This window comes from Pseudorca crassidens, chromosome 13 (assembly GCF_039906515.1).
Source record: "Pseudorca crassidens isolate mPseCra1 chromosome 13, mPseCra1.hap1, whole genome shotgun sequence".
Taxonomy (NCBI): Eukaryota; Metazoa; Chordata; class Mammalia; order Artiodactyla; family Delphinidae; genus Pseudorca; species Pseudorca crassidens.
Window position 1 is genome coordinate 86,983,124 of NC_090308.1, and position 20,830 is coordinate 87,003,953.

The 20,830-nt window shown below is 36.6% G+C and overlaps 1 protein-coding gene across 2 annotated transcripts in view; it reads left to right on the forward strand.

Annotated features, from left to right (window-relative positions):
* EYS (eyes shut homolog) overlaps nt 1-20,830 on the forward strand; it is a 1,666,475-nt gene that overhangs the window by 797,759 nt on the left and 847,886 nt on the right. For both annotated transcript variants that reach the window (XM_067702876.1, XM_067702877.1), the window contains exons 23-24: nt 17,229-17,421; nt 18,553-20,295. In XM_067702876.1, the coding sequence (XP_067558977.1) occupies nt 17,229-17,421; nt 18,553-20,295 (1,936 nt within the window). The remainder of the gene's footprint in view (nt 1-17,228; nt 17,422-18,552; nt 20,296-20,830) is intronic.

Here is a 20,830-nt window from a genome sequence, read left to right on the forward strand (position 1 = left end):
AATATATTTAATAAGGAAATAGATGAATTTTCCTTCATTCATGAAATTCAATGTATCTTTTAAAAAACTGATTTCCTATTCTAATTAGGCTTCTCAGGTATCTCACCTAGAATGATTATTCTATTTCCCAGAGTTGCTTGAGGTCTTCATGGAATTGCTTAAAAGATACCAAATTAGCTGGCAATCAGATTCTCCACTAACATGTAGAAATTTTTTAAAAAATTATAAATTATCTTGTACACAGAAGTATAACAGCTGATATAATAGCACACATAATCTGTTAAAATATATCAAATTATTGGGAATATGCAAGCATTGAATTTCTGATTATAACTTGAAACAGCAAAACTCAACACAAATCATCAAGCCTCTTACTGAAATAATTTGTAGCAATTCTCTTCACATTAAGTCTATTTATGTTAACTTCAACTTCCCTCCAAAATCATCATTCTTCAAACAGATCTTTGGAAAGATGCTACATGTTTTCTATATTTCTTCTGTTTAAGCTATTTTTAAAACTCTCACTAATTACTTTGTCATATAAAAATGTTAACTCAGCTGCATGTTTATGAGATTAGGAAAATTAATATCGCTACATTTAATATTAATATTCCTACAATGATTCTTTGATAATGAAGAGTAACTTAAGGAGTGAACATCATCTGCTATTTTTTCTTTATTTCTGAGAATTAATATTTGGTGCATAATATTAAAGACCTAAACTCTCAGATTTTCTTAATGTTTTGAGCTGTGACAATCTCTGACAAGCTGATAATTTTTGCGGATTATTCTTTCTAGCAGATCTGATTGTGAAAGTGAATCAAATCACTAAAGTACTTACATTATTCTGAAATTCAAATGCTCTGTAAAAGAATTTAAGTGACAGACACAATTTATGGAGTGTCCTAGACTTGCTTGCTAAAAAATTCAAGACAAATGATCTCCTTCTTTTCCATTTGATCAGCATTGCTCTTTTCTTCCTCAGTAAATGAATTTCTACCAAACAAGATAGATCCATACATTAACTGGTGACTGTGATTGGGTCATGCTTATTATATTTTACAGAATTATAGTAGTCAATAAAAGTGTTAACTTCATTCTTTAAATTAAAACACAGATCTTTATGTAGTGTAGAAGCTGGATTCTATTAAAAATGGAAAAAAAGGAAAAAACACTTTCTGAATGAGAAAGTATGCTCTGAATTCTACAGCAATACAGTCTATTTGCAATACCTGGTTTTTAAATGTCATCTTCAAAAGAGACCTAAGAACAAGGCACAGGATAGCAAGACAGACCATTGGGTTTCATGTATGTTTATGGTTCTGGTGTTTATTTTATCATGATATAAAATGATCAATGTTGTTAATAAATATTCACAAGTATTTGCTGTGTTCAAGATGCCGTGACTCATCCTATTAAATAATTAAAGTTTATCGTCTCTATGTAAAAAGTACATAAGCAAAGGCATAATTCTTAGATAAACTTAATAATTCCTTTTTTAAAGAAGGATGTTTTATTGCTTTTAACATTCATCCATATTTGAGATCAGGTTATTGATATTTTAGATCAAACACATCCCTTGGACACTCACCATAGCAAAGTACTTGTAAATCATATGAAGAAAAACATGAACACCTACTGTTCTTACATTCAAATTAAGGAAAAGGGGGCAGGTCCATAAGCAAACGAATGCACAGAAAAACAGCAACAATGCTCCCTTTAAGGCAAAATTTGATGCTTTGCTTTAAGATATTTTGAGCATATTTTGTGTGCAGAGCACTATGCTAGACCCTCAAAATAATGTAAAACTTCATTAGTTTCAATTTCTCACTAAAGAGAGCTTCAGCTGAGTGGAGTAGACAGGTGCATATGGGATAATAAGAAAGACAGCAATGGGTTTATGCAGGAAACTGCTTGCCAAGGGAAATGAAGACATTATCAGAGACACTGTTTGTGGTTCTAATATTAAAAGTAATAAGGCAATTGTCAAATCTGAGTAAAGTACTCATTAGAGGAGCTTTCTCAAGGGACGAAGATTAAGGTTTCCCTGCAAGGGTTAGAAAGGAATCTCTAAAAGTGCCAAGACTTCCTCTGCTTACCTAGGTTGGAAGCCCACCCAGAGGGATTGCTCAGTACTGCTAATGAATACGCTGTGTGCAGTAGTTAGAACAAAGGCTCATCTGCTTTTCAGGACCAGTTTCACCACAAGCATCTCATCCTTGTTTGAATGTATTCTAAGCATTCTAACCAACACAGTAACAATCTTTTGTAATCCAAGGGTTGTGATGATATTGGAGAAGGAAGAAAGGTACAAATTTAAATGAAACTTAACAACCAAAGAGGAAGTTCTCTGTATAATGTAAATATAGTTTATAATGAGCAAATATAGTTTAATATTTTCATAAATACACTATTGAAAATAAGAATTTTTCTTGCATTTTATATAACAGATCTGTGGCACAGTTATGATGTACAACCCAAATGTCTTAGAACAGTGGTTTTTATTGGTAAATGAAGTGTAGTAAAATTGTGACTACCCCCTAGAGCTATTTAGATATCATGGGTAATAATTACCCTCCTCTCATCTTTATGCATCTATTTCTTGTATAAACAGGGTTAGTGGATTAATGTTCATATTTGACAGAAACTTAGAATATTCTTGGTGTTATATGTTACCTCAAAGGAGAATGGGCTTAACATTTTAGACCTCAGTTAGATAGAAAGTTCTGTGAGCCTCAGTTTCCAAATCTATAGCATGAAGGTATAGATGATGAGTTGACTGCAGAATCATACCTAAGATAACATTGTTAGTACATTGGAAAGTTGGGAACAGAATGTTAAACGCTCACACTTATAGGCTGGTGATTTTTTCTCTATGACTTACCTTTTATTTATTTATTATTAAGATAAATATCTCTATGTCATATTGGTAGGGGTAGGGGCAGAAGATATTATTGAATCACTTTCCAAAATAAAAACATAGGCTGGATTCCAAAACCCACTCCATAGCCTCCTCTACCATTGACATCCCCCACTACAGGGGTACATTTGTTACAAATGATGAACAACATTATCACCCAAGGTCCATAGTTTACATTAGGGTTCACTCTCAGTGTTTGCATTCTATGGGTTTTGACAAATAAATAATGACATGCATCTACCATTACACTATCATACAGAGTATTTTCACTGCCCTAAAAATCCTCTGTGGTCCTCCTGTTTATCCTTCCCTCCCCTCTAACTCCTGGCAATCACTGATCTTTTTACTGTCTCTTTAATTTTGCTTTTTCCAGAATGTCACACAGTTGGAATCATGCTAAGTCTTTTCAGACTGGCTTCTTTCACTTAACAATATGAATTTGTTTATTCCATGTCTTTTTATGGCTTGATAGCTTATTTCTTTTTAGTGCTGAATATTCCATAGCCTGGATGTACCGCACTTTATCCATTCACCTGCTGAAGAACATCTTGGTTTCTTGCAAGTTTTAGCAATTATGAATAAACCTGTTACAAACATCTGTATGCAGGTTTTAGTTCATTCATAACTTTTCAGTTAATTTGTATAAACCCCAGGGAATGGGCAATTGCAGGATCTTATGGTAAAATTTATTAAGTTACCTAAGAAACTGCCAAACTGGATTTCAAAGTGCAGTACCGTTTTGAATTTTCATAAGCAATTAGGCAGCATTTTATAATTTGTTTTCATATCAGTTGCCAGACTGTAATCCAGCAGATCCATCATTCGCGTGGCCATATGTTTAGTGTGTGATCACACTCTCCCCCTTCCCCTTCTCTTCCCTCTTCTCTTCTTTACTCTGCTTCTCTCCCTTCCAATAAGCTCCACGCAAACAAGAAACATGTGCAACTAGTTTTCTTCTATTCTCCAAGTTGATGCCACATAATAGATTCTGAATAAGCCTTTGTGTATCAAATGAACAATAACATGGATGAGACTATAAATGTTTTGGGTTTAATTAATCATACTATAAATTTGCAATCCAGAGGCTATTGGGTGCAATGCCATACAACATTAAATATATCACAAATTCCTTTCTGCCATAATGGTTAAGTGATTTAAAATATCATTCGAGCCATAAGCTACCATGAGAAGTAGTTATTATTTGTGAAACATTAACTATTTGGCAGGCTAAATGTTTTAGATGCATACCTCATTTAATGTTTAAAACAAACTCGTGACATAAGAATCATTATTCTCCTTATCATGCAGATGAGGAAACAGATTCAGAGTTTGAAACACTTATCCAGAGCTGGAAATTGTTAGAATTACATTTTTCCATTAAATCCAAATCTTATACTCATAAACACTAGGTCAGAAAGATTTTATTCTACATTCAGCTCGAGTTCTGGATCTTTTCATTCTGAGCTATGCTCAAATTTCTCTTGTTAAAAACAGTCCACACTATAAAGGACTTAACTCATATCATTCCTACAAAAATTTTCTTATGTTTTTGCACCAAAATTTCTTATTTCACATGGTTCTTATGTTTTAACAAATAGAACTGTGCATTTTACATCTGCCAGTTGATTCTATAAGTAATTAAATGCAGGCTAGGCAGCAGGAGGAAATATGATAACCCACATCTACTGCATTTCTTTGATGATAAAAACCAATCTCTCTGCTTCCCTGCTCTTTCTGGCATTGCCACTGAGAAACAGCAGGATTTTCGTGCTTCCCTTGTGTCCTGGGAGTCTTTTTTTATTCATACTCAATACACCTGGTTTAGCATTTTCCTCTTAATTAAAAATAAATGAAATTAAGAAAAAAGTGCCTCTACAGGGAAGAATAAGACCTGTTGATCCTCTTCCTCCATGTGGTACTGTGGTTCAGCTCATCATATTTTGTTTGTAGCATTTGTTTTATTTTAGGTGTTAGATGCTATCCTTGTAACATAGTGCTTGATTTGTTTTGTCTTACTTTGTGTAACTGTTTTCATGTCATTAGCACTTGCATTTCCTAAGTAAAGGGAGGATTGTATACACAGGCTCAGAACTTGAAGCTCAGCTTCAAAACATTCTACCTGTAAGCTTAACTCATTGAAGAGAGAAAGATAACATGTCTTGCCAAAGTATGTTATAGAAAATAGGCTTGGTAGTGTTCAGAAGGCATCCTGTTTAATGTTTTAAAATGAAGATTTCACCTTTATGTTCTAAAGGTAAAGAAAAGTGTAAAATTATCAGTGTTTTGATAAATCGTTGATGTGTGTCATGCACACAACTGTGATTGTTTTGGTTGGTGTAGAAAAGCATCCCAATGAAAGAAAAAGATAAATAAATGATATTTATCAGCTAACATGTTTTGATAGAGTTACATATATACGATGCTATAGATGTCAAAATAAAGATATGACTGAGATATGTGGAAGCTGTCCCACAGAGAACAGGTAAGGAAGGTTGCAAGTTGTTTATAAACAACGTACATGGAAGGGTGTGAGGGTGTGTTATTTAAAAACAAAAGTTATGGGCTTCCCTGGTGGCGCAGTGGTTGAGAGTCCACCTGCCGATGCAGGGGACACGGGTTTGTGCCCTGGTCTGGGAAGATCCCACGTGCCGCAGAGCGGCTGGACCCGTGAGCCATGGCCGCTGAGCCTGCGCGTCCGGAGCCTGTGCTCCGCAACGGGAGAGACCACAACAGTGAGAGGTTCACGTACAGCAAAAAAAAAAAAAAAAAAAAAAAAAAAAACTTAGTACACATATTTTAGTACTTCTTTAGGACTTGATTTACAGAATTACTTGAGACGTGATTTAAGGAAATCAAACAAGTAAAGAAGAGATAAAACATGAATAGAAACAAGTATAACACAAATTAGAAAGAGATGAGTGGCCTAAGGTGTAAACAATTAGAGGATTATAGGGATTCAGAGAATGAAGACATTATTTCTATTGCAGGAATTAGTAAATGAATCATGAAATGAGTGTCTTTCCTCATGAACAATAATTGAACACTCTGTGACTGAGGAAAGATACCCGAAATTGCATAGGCATATGGTGGTAAGGAAATTTTCTACTTGCCAGCTCTCAAATGACCATTGGAGAATCCTGGTTGTTCACACTGGTGAGTCTATAGTATCTGCTAGTTTCATCTATTCTTCCTGAAATAGTAGGTTAGTCCAGGGCGTTTGACTTCTGAGATATTTTAGTGGCTCTTATCTTGTACATACTCAGGGCTCTGAATCAGATATCAGATCGTAGGACTGGTGATTCATAGACAGTGGCCTCAGAGAAATCTTGAATATGCTTGATTTCAATGTGGGGAGAGGGGATTTGGAGCCACAATTTAGAGGAGGCTATTGGCATTAGGAACCCAGAGATTTCATTGTATCAATCACACTGATAATTTGCACCTATAATAATTATGATAGTTATTAAATGATTCTGATATGATGGCTGATAGAGTAGATTTTCAATATTGCTGTGTTGAATTATATCAAATCAAGTACAAATTATTTAAATTTAAATTGAATACAATGGTATTTCCAACATGAGCTCTGCCACAAACAAGCCTATGACTTTAAAATTCAAACTACTTCAGCTTACTCAGCCCAATAAGTATAGTTAACTAGCACCTCTTTGATTAGGATCACAGAGATGAAAATTAATTGCATATAACTGAATTCATCCATTGTGGAAAGTTAATAAAATACCATTCGCTTAAAATTTGAAGATACCCCATTTATGTGCATCTTCTATCAAAATATAATAAGATAATTGTTATATGGATTGTTTTATTTCTAAAAATTGATCTGGACTTTTAGGGTTTTATTTATGTGAAAACAGTAGAAAAGTATTCAGAACAAATTTATTACAAAGGCAGTTTTAATCCAATCTTTCTATAACTCCAAAAAAAAATTTTTTAAATATGCTTCTTATGTACACAGGCACATTTACCAGTACAGAAAAAGGGGGAAAATGTTTAAATATCTTCATTATAAATGTATTAGAAATATATTATTTATGTAGCTGCTCTGAGTAATTTGTATGTATAATTAACTTTCAAATGTGTATCTTATTTCTCAAATTGTTCTTTCATTAATTAAAATGTGGTTCTCAAATTAAGACCCATTGTACTTCACAGGCTTTTTTGTCACCTGTGAATTTCAATGAAAACTAAGTAATATGAAGATCTTTTCTTAAGACTCCAGTTCAGCATTTCTAATCAATTTCAGTTGACTAGATCAAAGGCTCTTGGTCTCCAACTCATTAGAAACATTACTCTCTTCTTTCAACCCAATGTGAAGCAGTCTCACTTAGCCCAAGACCACAGTCTCCCCAAGAGCATCCTTTACTAACCTATATCTCACACACAGAGCCAGACACTTAAGGACTGTTTTGGTTCTTAAAAAGCTATATACTACTGGGAGTTCAAAATATGTCAAACGATAATCACAATATGATAGGTAATAGACACAGTTAAGGTCTGCACAATATTTCATGAAAGCACAGTAGTGATGTACAGTGGACTCTTGAACAACATGTGTTTAAAATACACGCATGGATCCACTTACACACGGAGGTTTTTGTTTTTGTTTTTTTCCAATAGTAAATTCTACAGCACTACATGCTCTGCAGTTGGTTGGATCAGAGGATGCAGAAACTCTGATACAGAGAAACCAATAAGTTATAAGCAGATTTTTGGCTGTGTGGAGGGTCAGTACCTCTAACCCCCATGTTATTCAAGGGTCAACTGTATTTTTTTAAAACTGGAGGAACACAGAAGAGAATACTGAGAGAATACTTATACTGAACGGAACCAAAAAAGTTGGGTACCTAGATTACCTGGGTTCAAGGTGGGAATATGTGGCAGAAGTGGGATTCAGAAAGGAAAACAACATATGTGAAATAAGAATTAGCCTAGCATATGTGAAAAAATGGTAAGAAATGATAATAAGTTTTGAGAAATGGCCAGTGGCTTTGTGTGCTATGCTAAATCATTTTTGTTTTTGCCTAGGAAGAGTGGTAAACTACTGATGATTTTCTATGCTGAGGAATGACCTGGTCAGATTTTATTTTAAAAGATAACCCTGGCACACATTCCACCAGCACAAGAGACAATGGGACTGTCCTTCCATCAGGTGTATCCCCGTCTAGGACTTGCTAAGCACCCATAAAACTCACTCAGGGCTCTATTTTTATCAGTACCCAAAGCCCAGGAATTACCTCATACAACTTAAGTGTGGTGTAGGGGAGGTTGCTAAGTGACTTTGATCTTATTTAACTTCCCAGTTCTTAAAATCAAATAATTTATCCATTCTTCCTAGCACATCTTTGTTTAGTAGTTGAGTATTCCTTAACAAGAGACCCTGGAAACAGGAGAAACTGTTTTTCTCAAGTGTATAAGACACAAAGGGAAAGTAGAATAGTACCAGCTGTACATTTTCACCTGTCGCCTCTGGTCTCAAGACAGACTATTCACATGATTTGGGTCCTTATTTCTCAGAGGAAACTTAACCCCCCTTGTAAGTCAAGACTGGCATCTATTGGACTCTCATATTTGGTTGCTTGCATTTCTTGTGACATATGGCGTGTGAAGGGTCATTTGTGTTTCAAACATCAATTACGTAATGCGTGGGTGGAAATATACTGATATTTTGCAAAGTCAACGATTTAATGTATAGAGACAATTTTTAAGTATTGTTTATATATTCATTCAAGGAACCCTCATTGGCTAACGGCCAACCAACAGTGTGCTGAGTAGGGCTCAGAATGGAACATACGTAGGCGTCTACCTAGTGATGCTTGTAGCATACCAGAAAAGACACAGCAATCAAGGTAATTGACAAATGAAAATAAAATTCAAACTGTACTTAGTGCTCTGAAAGAAAAGAAAACGTTGCAGTGAGAGAAAAATAATGCAGGTGACAGAGAAGTTCTTTCTAAGGGGGGGTACACTTCAGACCTGAGCACGAGAAGAAATCATCCAAGGGAAGAGTGAGAGTTGGACGTGCTGTCATGGGTATGGACACATGCATGGGTCATAAGGAGGAAAAGGCTTTGCCCCACATGCAGTGGTGAAAACAGACACTGTGAGTTGAGTGCAGTAGGTCCGGTGGGAACAAAGGAGAAGATAGGTCAGCAGAAACAGGCAGAACCAGATTACGTAGTGAGTCAAAAAGAATGGAAAATTATTTGGATTTTCTTCAAATATATAGTGGAAATACATTTAAAATTTTTTAACAGGGGAGTGATGTGATCTTATTCAGATTACTAAAATATCCTTCCTATTCTGTGAAGAGGGTCTGGAAGGAGGTTAGAAATATGAGTGAAGCTAAGCCATTGCAATTATTGCATGAATTATTTCATAGGCTTGACCTATGGTTGTGGCAAAGCAAACTGAGAGAAAAAAACTATATTTAAAATATACTATAGAAGAATTAGCAAAACGTGGCATTAAGTAGACATGTTAGATAGAAACCAGATATACCTTGAGCAATCGAGTGAAGGCATTGCATTTCCTGAGCAGAGAGGATCGTTATAGGAACGTGTTAGAACAAGCAGTTCATCACTGTAATACTGTATGTGTTAAATATTAGGTCCCCATGAGGTATTTAACTAGTGATGCTGAATAAGTCATTGGTTATAAAGGAATATACTGCAAGAGGTGTGAGGTGGAGATATAGTTTGGGGACTCATGAATATACAGATATTTTTATGGTTTTTTGAATAGATGAAAATGCTTCTGGGGAAAATGTAGGAATAAATGGATAAAAGATTGAAGATAAAGCTCCAAGGAATTCCAAATTAAAGACCAGAATGAAGAGAAGAAGCCAAGGGAGGAGACAGGAGTAGGGAGAGAGTTAGGAAGTATGGGGGAAACCAAACGTTTCGGAAGATAGTGGTTGGTTCTGTTAAATATTGTTGAGGATTTGAATAAAATGAATACCCCAAACCGTGCTTTGAATAGAACAGCATGGTTGTATTTCTGGAAATTTACATGAATATTTTTAGTGACATGATGACATGACAGCTGGATTAGAATGGCTGAAAGAAAGAATGGAATGTGTGAGAGATCTGGCCAATACATCTCTCAAAATGTGTGTCTAGAAAGGGGAAAAAGAAACTGGGAAATAGCTAGATAAAAATGTCTCTTCAAAAAATGTTATCTTTTAGTTTTTTTCCCACAAATGTTTACTAACTCCCAAATATGTAACTATGTACTAGGCCTGGGCTTTCAGGGGAAAGTGGAACAAACATAACCAGCTGCCTAGAGGCACATTTAGTTTACTTATAAAGACATATAAGTCAAGCTGGCACACAAACAGTCATATAATTAACAATTTTGATTATTGGCATGGACCCTACATATTGACTTTATGTAGGAAATTCTAGAAAAGCTAGAAATAAAAATACTTATCCCAACTGTATAAGCACAAAATTATGTCAATATTAAATAGTTTACACCAAAGTATTCTTAACGTTTGATCTCCGATCATTAATATATATATTTTTATTACTATGGGTGAATTATATCAATCTTCAGAATATCATTCCTGCTTTCAGGTTGACGCCCACATTACCTTTCATCTCCCCATCAAGTTAGATAACTGCCTACAGAAATCTGCCTGTATCCTCTACAGGACAGCAACACTGAATCAATTAGTGTCTTAACCAGAAAAAAGCAGAAACCATCTCTAGCATTTATAATAGAGGGAACTGGTTACAGAGGTGAGGGACGAGCTGGGATCCAACCAAAAGTTAGCAAGGCAACTGGAGATTAGCCACGGCACGAAACCACTGCAGGCTGGAAGGGGGAAGTGTTCACCGCACAGGGCATCTGGAGGATGCAGGCATGGGAGCGGAAAGGATGCAGTCTGGGACACCGTGTGCATACGTTGGCATGTGGGGGGCGGAGATGTCTACGTTTTGCTCCCCTCTCACCCTCTCCCGAGACCCTAGTGCCTCCCATTGGTGGAAGCCAGCTAATGAGGAACCCAGGAAGTGCAGCCTGCCGGGGGCAGGATTCCTAGCAAAGCCTGAGAGCGGAGTGGGGAGGAGGGGATCTGAGGGCACAAAGGTCCAGGACTGACTCAAACAAAAATTACAAACCCCGCCAGCTGGTGGTGCCAACATCCCTAACATGACGACTGCCTGGTCTCCAAGACTGGAGAGGACCCAACGTCTTGGTGTTTACTGTGTTGAAGTTAGTGGGACAATGCATTAGTTTTCCATTGCTGCAGAACAAATTACTACAAGTTCAGCAGCTTAAGACAACCCCCATTTATCAGCTGTAGTTCTGTAGGTGAGCAGTCAGCCTGAGATCAGTGTGTCAGCTGGGCTACATTCTCCTCTGAAGATTGGGTGAAAATCTACTTCCAGGCTCATTTCTGCCAATGGCAGCATTCAGTTCCGTGGCCAGGCTGGCTGCAGCTGGAGGCTGCTCTCAACTCCTAGAGGCCACTTGAATGCCTTGCCACGTGGCTCCCTCTGTCTTTAAACCAGCAACAAGGCTCAAATCCTTGTTATACTTCAAATCCCTGGCTTCCTCCTCTGTGACCAGAGAAAACTCTGCTTTTAAAAGGCTTATGTAATCTCCCTTTCTTAAGGTCAACCGTACCATGTAAGTCACCTAGGCTGATCATGGGGCGAAACCATCATGTATTATGCAGGGTCCATACACTGGTGGGTGGGAGAGTTGGGTGGGCAGGAAAGCTTGAGGGCCATCTTAGAACATAGCATTCTGCCTACCATAGATAGGATAGTAAAAAGTTTCAGTTTGTAATCCCCTCTCCTCTTTTCTAATTAACAAATTATGGGAAAAGTATACTATCTAGATGTGAACTATTGGTTATTGGTCTTGTGCCTGGACTGTGATTTGTAACTTGTGACATGAGAATTTTAAGTAGTAAATTGATGCAGTGAAATTTTTATAGAATTGGAAATGATGTAAACGATGCAAAAGTTTGCCAAAAAGTGGAGCTTGTTTAAAGAGAACCAAGTTTAGTGAATCTTTGCTAATGCAACAGGACAGTTGCAATTAGCATAAATTGAAAGTTTCACTTTCAACTTCAACAAACCTGGGAAAAGCTTATTGTTTCTTAGAACTGTAATCAATGGGGCAAATAAATCTATACTTAGAGACTGATTTGTTGGTTACTTTATCTTGGTTCCTCTGCTTGATGTATTCTTTATAATTCTACAAGGAACAACCATACCATGAATTTGACACACCAGTGATCTGAATTGTTTCTTCTAATTATCTAAAAGATATTTCATTTTAAGAAGGCAAATATTACCCAGAGAAAATTGTCAAAGAGCACCAAGCTACAAGTGGGTAGATCCAATGTTCTAGTCTGGGAAAATTAGTATTATAAGGAGGCTGCCATCATGGCTGTGTGACCTGTGAGTTGGAGACACCCTGCCATTAGAAGACCCTTCCCCCTTCACACACACACACACACACACACAGTCCAATGTTCTGCTGTTGTTGACTTGAATATTTAATCATTTCTCAACAAGGGGCTTTATATCTTTATTTTCACTAGCCTCCACAAATTATGTACACAGTTTGCTATATAAACAATGACATATTAATAATGTATATTTCAATGGGGTTGGACAAATTCAAGCTTTCAATTATTTTAGTAAATTTTAAAGAGTAAATTTGGCCCACCTGTTCTGATGAAAGTAGATTCATCCACAGAATTAAATTGATACAAAACTGATTGCGACCACTGGGATCTTTGTTGTTGTTTGCTGTATTACATACTCATCATTTCAAGTAGAAAATAAGGATGAAGTACAATATTCCATGGTCAAATGTGACCATCTGTAGAATGAAAAATTATCTGCTGGGTTGTAAACTCATTTCAGTGAGAGACACTGTTTTGCCCAGATCTTAAAACATTATTGGTGATCATTAAATTTAATTGATAGTGGCATTTGTTAAACAGGCTGAGTAGAAGAACATTTTAATTTTTTATCTAAAATAATCAGCTATAGGGTAGAACTGTTCATAACAAATGTTGAAGTTGTAACAAGAGGCAAAATTATGATCGTGAGTGTGGGTTCAAGCTCCTCATTGCCTACATATGAATCCCAACTCTGCCATTCTCTAGCTTTATGGCTAGAGAATTAGGGAGAAGGGCTATGGTATCTTTTAAATCATACTTTCTTAATTAACAGAAATGATTTAAGGGTAATTCTGCCTTAAGAAAGACTCATATTTCCAGTTTACTACTCTATCTCCATATTTGGATAGCTAATAAACTTCTCAAATTTAAAGTATTTAAATAGAAATCTGGATCCACCTCCATTCCCTAACTGGTCTCCACCAGTGTTCTTCAAATTAGTAACTGGCACCTCTACTCATCCATTAACAGGAACAAAAACCTGGGAATCATTTATTAACCTTCTCTTCTCACTCCAGACATCAATCTACCAACATATCTCATAGGCTCTGTCTCCCAAGTATCTCCTGAAAGTACCCTTACTCTATCTACCACTACTTTCACTCTAGGCTAATCTATTTCTGTCTCTCACCAAGGCTACTGCCAGCTTCCAACTGATGCCCCAGCTTCCATTCTGTCCCCTCTTCAGACTCTCTTAAGAGTCTATTATCTATGTAGCATTAACATAATCTTTTCATAAGTCAAACCATATCATTTTTCTACTCTAAATATTAAATATTCCAATGACTGCCCATCACACTCAGAATTAATTCCAAATTCAAGAACAAACAAATCATCCGGCACGATATCTCTCCTGGCCATGTCGATGATCTCATTTCCATCCACCAATGGCCTTCCCTCATTCTCTTTATCTACACTGCCCATCTTGCTGTTGCTCAAATACACAAGCATGTTTCTGCCTTGAGGCCTTTGTACTACCATTCTTTCTGCCTTGAATACTCTTTCCTCAGATATTTACTTAATTCAGATCCCTGTTCAAAGAAGACTTCCCTAACCACTCGTCCAAAACAGCCCTCCCTGCTTTTCCTTATTATTTATCTCGCAAAATTTTGTCTTTAAGCAAATTATTGCTAGTTACTATTAATTAATTCTAAATCCTTTACTAAAATACAAGCTATATGATGGGAGAAACTTTGCTAATCTTGTTGACTGGTTCATTCCCAGCCTTTACAGCAGTCACTGACACTTAGAAATTGACCAACAAATATTTGTTGAGCAAAGACAAGCGAGCTACACAATATCCATTAAAAAGTGGATGGCCAGGACTTCCCTGGTGGCACAGTGGTTAAGAATCCTCCTGCCAATGCAGGGGACACAGGTTCGAGCCCTGGTCTGGGAAGATCCCACGTGCTGCAGAGCAACTAAGCCTGTGCGCCACAACTACTGAGCCTGTGCCCTACAGGCCGCGAGCCACAACTGCTGAGCCCATGTGCCACAGCTACTGAAGCCTGTGTGCCTGGAACCTGTGCTCCACAACAAGAGAAGCCCCAGCAATGAGAAGCCCGCGCACCACAGTGAAGAGTAACCCCCACTAGCCGTGACTTAGAGAAAGCCTGCACTCAGCAACGAAGACCCAATGCAGCCAAAAATAAATAAAATAAAATAAAATTTTTAAAAAGTGGATGACCATATTCTCATAAAGCTTTGACTCAAAAAGTCCTATTTGCGTTGTGTTCCTTAAACATAGATTCAGAAATAAAAATATATTTTTTAAAGTCATGAAATTTTGTAGAAATGATGATCATCTTGGCACATATTAAGTTTCAATAAATATCAGTGAATAAAACATATAATGGCAGGCACTCAATACGTATTCAATGGATGAATGAATGAATGAGGATGTATTGGCCAAATAAGTTACTATGGTAACCACCAAGTTAAGAAAGAAATATACAAAATTAAAGGCTTACTGAATTAAAGCAAAGCTAAATATTTGAAATGCTATATCTTTCAATGTAATCAGGCAGATATAGAAAAAGAAATGTTCAATCATTTATGAGGTGCTTTTTAAATTTAATTTTCTCATAGCTAACAAAGAACATTATCAGAAAGACCAGGTGAGGCAAAGATTGATGTATTAGTAAGGAAAATGCTAGCTGCTATAACAATAACCTCCAAAATTTTGCTAGCCTGATACAATACAAATTTATTTTCCATTCACATGAAGTCCAAATGAGTGTTTCTGATTTCAGATATTCTCCTTCAAATAGACTTTTAGGAACTTAGGCTACTTCCTTTCTGTGGCTACCCATCTTTAATATGTGTTTTCAGAGGTCAGCACACAAGGGGAGAGGCCGGAGGATCACACATGGTACATTCACCCTTCCTTGGGTAGAAGTAAGTCACATGATCACGCAGAGACACAAGAATGACTGAGACATGTAATCCAAGAGGAAGAGGAAATAGGTTTAGTGAATATGTAGTGAGCTTTCCCATGAAGTTTGGGATTTAACTAAGGAAAATATGGAAGTCTCTCTAAGAAAAATTGTGTTGGCATATGTGTATGTGTATGTGCCTGTGCGTATAGACAGAGAAAGTTCAGACAATTAAAATCTATTTGGAAGAACATTAAAAAAATATGATTTAAAAGTTGCTAGTACTTGGGAATATAACAGGATGTTTTCTATCAAGCTCAAAATTGGGAAAGTAAATTCAGCTTTGAGAGTTAAAGGCTAAAAGCAGCAGAGGATGTATGTGAGCCTAGGCATGCAACATAGGAAAGAGGGAGTATGGCTTCCTGGCTACTGGACCTAAGTGTCACCTGGAAGATGAATGTATTAACACATCAATAATATAACAGTCAACACTATTAGAGAACACATGAGAAAAATAGAGACAAATGTCAGCAGTGCCAGTGTCAAGTTGTCTAATAGGTAGATAACTTTAATCAGTGATACATCAGTTAACATCAAGTATTCAAGATCATTCTTCTGGCAGTACCTTAGTCTGATGTTGTTAAGCATTTGGAAACTAGTTTTACATGTTCTGATCTAATGCACATCAGGGAAACCTGTGATTCTTAGGTAGCTCTGGTGACATGGAGAGAACTTGTTGATCACAGGGACTTTGAGGGTCCTTAATCCTGCGGTGATGATTTCTCAAGGTAGTTAATTATGGCTTCTGATTGTGATTCTGGAGGGGAAAGCTGACCATGACCATGCAAATATTTATCAGCTGTGTAACAGCTAGGTTTTCACTGTAAGCTAGCATATTGGCATTCTGGTTTTTATCCTAGTTTCCTGCGCATTGTCATTAATCTGTGAAGTCCTTCTAGGGCTTGCTGCTTACCCTTGAGTGGAGAAAAGGACAATCTCTTGGTCTTGAATGTGTGGAATGATAATAGATATGTTTTTCTTGCTGTTTCTTCTATTACTTCTAGCTTCACTTTTTACTGTTTTCTACATGTTAGATTTTTAAGGTAGTTATATAACACTGGCCTTTAAGCTTTAAGTACTTTAATGTGTGAGTTGAAAGTGCATACAGAATATATAACTGTGAAACAAACAAAAAAGGGATAACTAAAACAAAATTTACATTTTGTACAAATTAGATACAATCTTGGACAAATACTGTAACAGTGAAGCAGAGCTACCTATGAATGTCTTTAGCGTTAGAAAACAGGTATGTGGTATTTACTTAAAATTCAAAATGTTTCAAATAGTATAACTAATTTTTAGCTCTGCATTTAAAGGAGAATCCCTGATCCATTTGCACTTATTTATACATGCCTCACAACTCTCTTTCCTATGAATTAAAAATTAATTTCTTTATGTGGAAATTATTTTATAAGTATATGGCAGAAGTAGGCCATTCAGGTCAAGCTAAAACAGAAAAGGAACTTTGCTTTTTAAACCAATGTGGATTAAAATGATTCAGAAAATCACAAGATAATGTCTTCAAATTATCTGTTGTAGATCGTGTGTTTTATTTTAGTTTCCAACTAAATATGACATTTAGAGAAGAAAAGTTTAAAATTTATAACAGAGTTTTTATATTCATATTTTCTACCATACAGTACAGATTCTTCATTGGAAAAAAATATCCTCAAAGCAAATGGAAAGTAGTATTTTGACTTAAAGGAATCAAGAATAAATTTAGGCATACAGTTTGAGCATATCTAAAATTTGAAGAATTTAATTAATTTTGAAATATAGGTAAATTTACTATAGAGATTCCATTTTCTACACAATAAGGGGGTGAGCTAACTAATATAACTATGAAAATTCAAATGGACCTCAAAACTAACTTAAAAATTCTCAGGGGCAAAGAAACTATGTGCTTAACTATGGCAATTGTCCTTTGCAGATCTGCTCCATTGGGCTTCTCTGTGGTAATGAAATAAGAAGAACCACCTGTTTACCTCCCAGCTCTCAAGGAAAAGAGGCCACTTCCGCACAAACATACACAGTGCCCACCTCAGGGACGTCGGTCAGTAGCATCCCACCTGCCAGGGCTACCCAACTGTGGGCCATAGTGAACACTACTCCAGTTGGTGAAGGTAAGTAGATGAGAGTATGATGCGGAGAAGTTTGAAAAAGTTATGTTTGAAAACATATTTTCTGACTTATTTCAATATTTATTTTTCTAAGACACTTGATTTTTCAGGGCTATAAAACTGGCTTAGAATTTTTGTTGGTTATGTGCTGTGTTTTAAGTTTTAAAAACGTTGGTGTCCTTTATGAATAAATATTCTTTCTGAAACAGTGCAAAAAATGTTCATGAATAGTCTTTATTCTGATACGTGAATTTTGGTAGATAACTGAACCCCAATTCTACCTCATTTTGTTTCAACTATCAGTAAAACTTATTTAAAAGACCTGTACTACTTGCCTCATTATGTCTTTATTTAACATCCTCTGAATCATTATATGTAAACTTATATTCCTATCAATTTATTGGAAAAACATTCAGATTTTTAAAAATCTGTTTTTTCCTATTGGGAAGTATTTTGACAGGTTGAGTATGTTTTGACGCGTCTTATTTAACTTACTAAATCAAATGGTGCCATATTGTATGTTAAATTCCAAATTCTTTCTTGTCTCTCAGGATAAGCAGAATGAGAATTATAGCACTTAACAAGGTATTCCTTGTTTAAAAAATATGTTTAAAGCCTAATGGATATTATAAGCATAAATGTATACTGCTCTATATATTTTCTGTATAATTTCTGTTCTTTTAAGGAATTAATTTGAAATATGGTATCTAATATAAAAAAATTGTCTATTCAGAAAGTAAAATGAAATTTCTAATATTTCTAACTCATTAGGTCAAATATTCTTTTATATTTTTCACTGTCAAAGAATTGTAAATTTTCATGTTTCATGCTTCAAAGGCATCATTATTTTGGAATGAAGGTTATTCTAAAGAAGACCATTTGTTCTGAATTTGGCCACCCCAGGGAGTATGAATAATAGAACTCTGCATTTATGCAGCTTGTGAAGTCACTAAACTTTCTCATACACTTTTATTAGAAATATGATTTACAGAGCCACATTAGTCTGCATATATATAATGTGTATAAGGTGCAGTGTAATTTGCAGAAGATTCAGCCCAGGGCTTAATCCATTTTTCTTCTTCCTTTTCTTTCTTGCTCTCTCGTTCTTTCTTTCTTACCTTTTCCTCTCTGAAGGTCCAAAACAGACAGACTTTTTCCAGCACGACGTTCTCCCAACCACTGGTTTGGCAGCATTAAATATTGGAACGTCCTCTGAAAGCTATCTACTCGAAGAACTGATTTCCACTAAAGAGCTTTCAGCAAAACACAGTCTTCCTTCTTCAGCAGATGTTTCCTCTTCTCAGTTTCTGAATTTTGGTGCTCATGACCCAGCACATATCGTCGGGGGCAAAACATCTGTATCATGTATGCCCATCCAAACTCCAGTGGGCGCACCAGGACTCTTTTTCCCTGATAGGGGAGAGAGCACCCCGTTTATCATCTCATCCTTAATGACAGATTTTATTTTTCCTACACAATCTTTATTATCTGAGAGCCCCCGGACTGTTGTCTTGTCTGCTACCACAATGAGTTCAGTAATTAGTGGTGTTCCAGGGGCTGATGTTGAGTTAAACAGACACTCATTACTCTCCCGTGGCTTCCCGCCCGCAACTGCTTCCGTGAGTGCACCTCCAGTCGTCTCTCAAGAGGATATTGAAGAATATTCAGCTCTTTCGTTAATTTCAAGAAGAGAGTCCTGGAGACTGCTGAGCTCTTCGATGTCTCCCATTTCTCTTGCTGAGATAATCATATCCAAGCCGGTAGCCATCTTAAATTCATCAACTCTGCACCAATTCACCACACAAGCCTCCATTCCCAGTGAAGAGCCGGTTATTACCGAAGCATCCAGCAACCAGAGACTCACAAATATCAAACCACAGGCTGCTGATTCTTTAAGTGAATTAAGTCAAACATGTGCAACGTGTTCTATGACTGAAATAAAATCCTTTCATGAATTTTCAGATCAAGTTTTGCATAGCAAACAGTCCCACTTTTACGAGACATCCTGGATGAATTCAGCAGTATTAGCCAGGTGGTTTGCACGAATGGGAACACAAACTATCACTTCTGGACATTCACTTCCTTCGGCTGCTGAAATCACGCCATCAGTGGCAATCACAGAACTGTCATCTTTATTTCCTTCTACAAAGAGTACAAAAAGAAGAATTTTAGTCTCATCCATAGAAGAGTATGTTACCCTATCAAGTAATTTGGATGTTAATTTATGCTTGGATAAGATGTGTTCATCCATTATCCCTTCACAAACTGTCCCTTCAGACCTGACGAATTCGGATTTGACTTCACAACAGACTGCTGATGATCCTTCAGTATCAGAAAACATTTTTAAACTATTGAAAATAGGACTCTATGGTACAACTTTGGGTCCCACTGAGATGCTGAATGAAGACAAGTTACTGGGCGTGCGAGAGCATGAAGGGTCTTATACCCGGTTCAAACCTCACACAGGGGATGGATCTCTAAATTTTGAATTAAACTTTCAAAGTCATCCAGAAACTATACATTCAAGTGACCTCAAAAACAACATGCCACGCCATGTAGACTCCACGTCTGATTTTTCAGAAGTAACCTCTCCTGTAGCATTTTCTATAGTTTCAGCAACTCAATCACTTCCAATACAGACCTCTGTCCCCATGTCTGTAGTTATGCCAGATTGGGCATATTATACAGATTATCTGACCTTAGCACCTGATTTAAGAGAAGAGGTCAGAACTTCTTCAGAATGGTCCAGATGGGAGCTGCAGCCTCGTGGGCGTGGTCAGGAATCTCCTGTGGCAAGTCAAAGGCTTTCCATCACTAGGTCTCTTATCTGGTCTTCCCTGGAGCCCATTCCGGCACCTCCTCAGCTGATGATTTCTGGTGAGTTCCTCAGTTTTAGTTCTGTAAACTTTTAGAAATGAGTTTCTTTTCTACAGAGAAGAAAGAGCCTGTCATGGTCACCAGGTGCTCTAAACAGCCTCTTTGTAATCAGGGCAGCAGCCAGTTCAATGGAGATGGCCCCTGCTGTTGTACCTGTCACAAGTGGTTATTCTTTACACACTGCCACAAAGGCTCACAGATCAATGCAAGAGTATGTTGGAGATGGCTATACCACAGGCAATCAATCAGCAACCACTAGTTCAAGTTGTCACAATGGATCTTACAAAGTTTTGGAATAACTCTTATTATTCTCATTTCTTGAAATAGCTTCTTTGTAAGATTGAACACAATATAACAAACACTTTCTAACATTTTCTTCAGAGCTGGTACTTTTTAAACTGTAAAGATGAAAAAACTCAAGGGAACTCTATTGGATTTTCCCATCCTACATGGTGTGGTTTATCATTTTTTCATGCAAAGCCGTGATGCTTTCACTGTATACATAATACAGAATATAAATTAATGTCTTTTATTT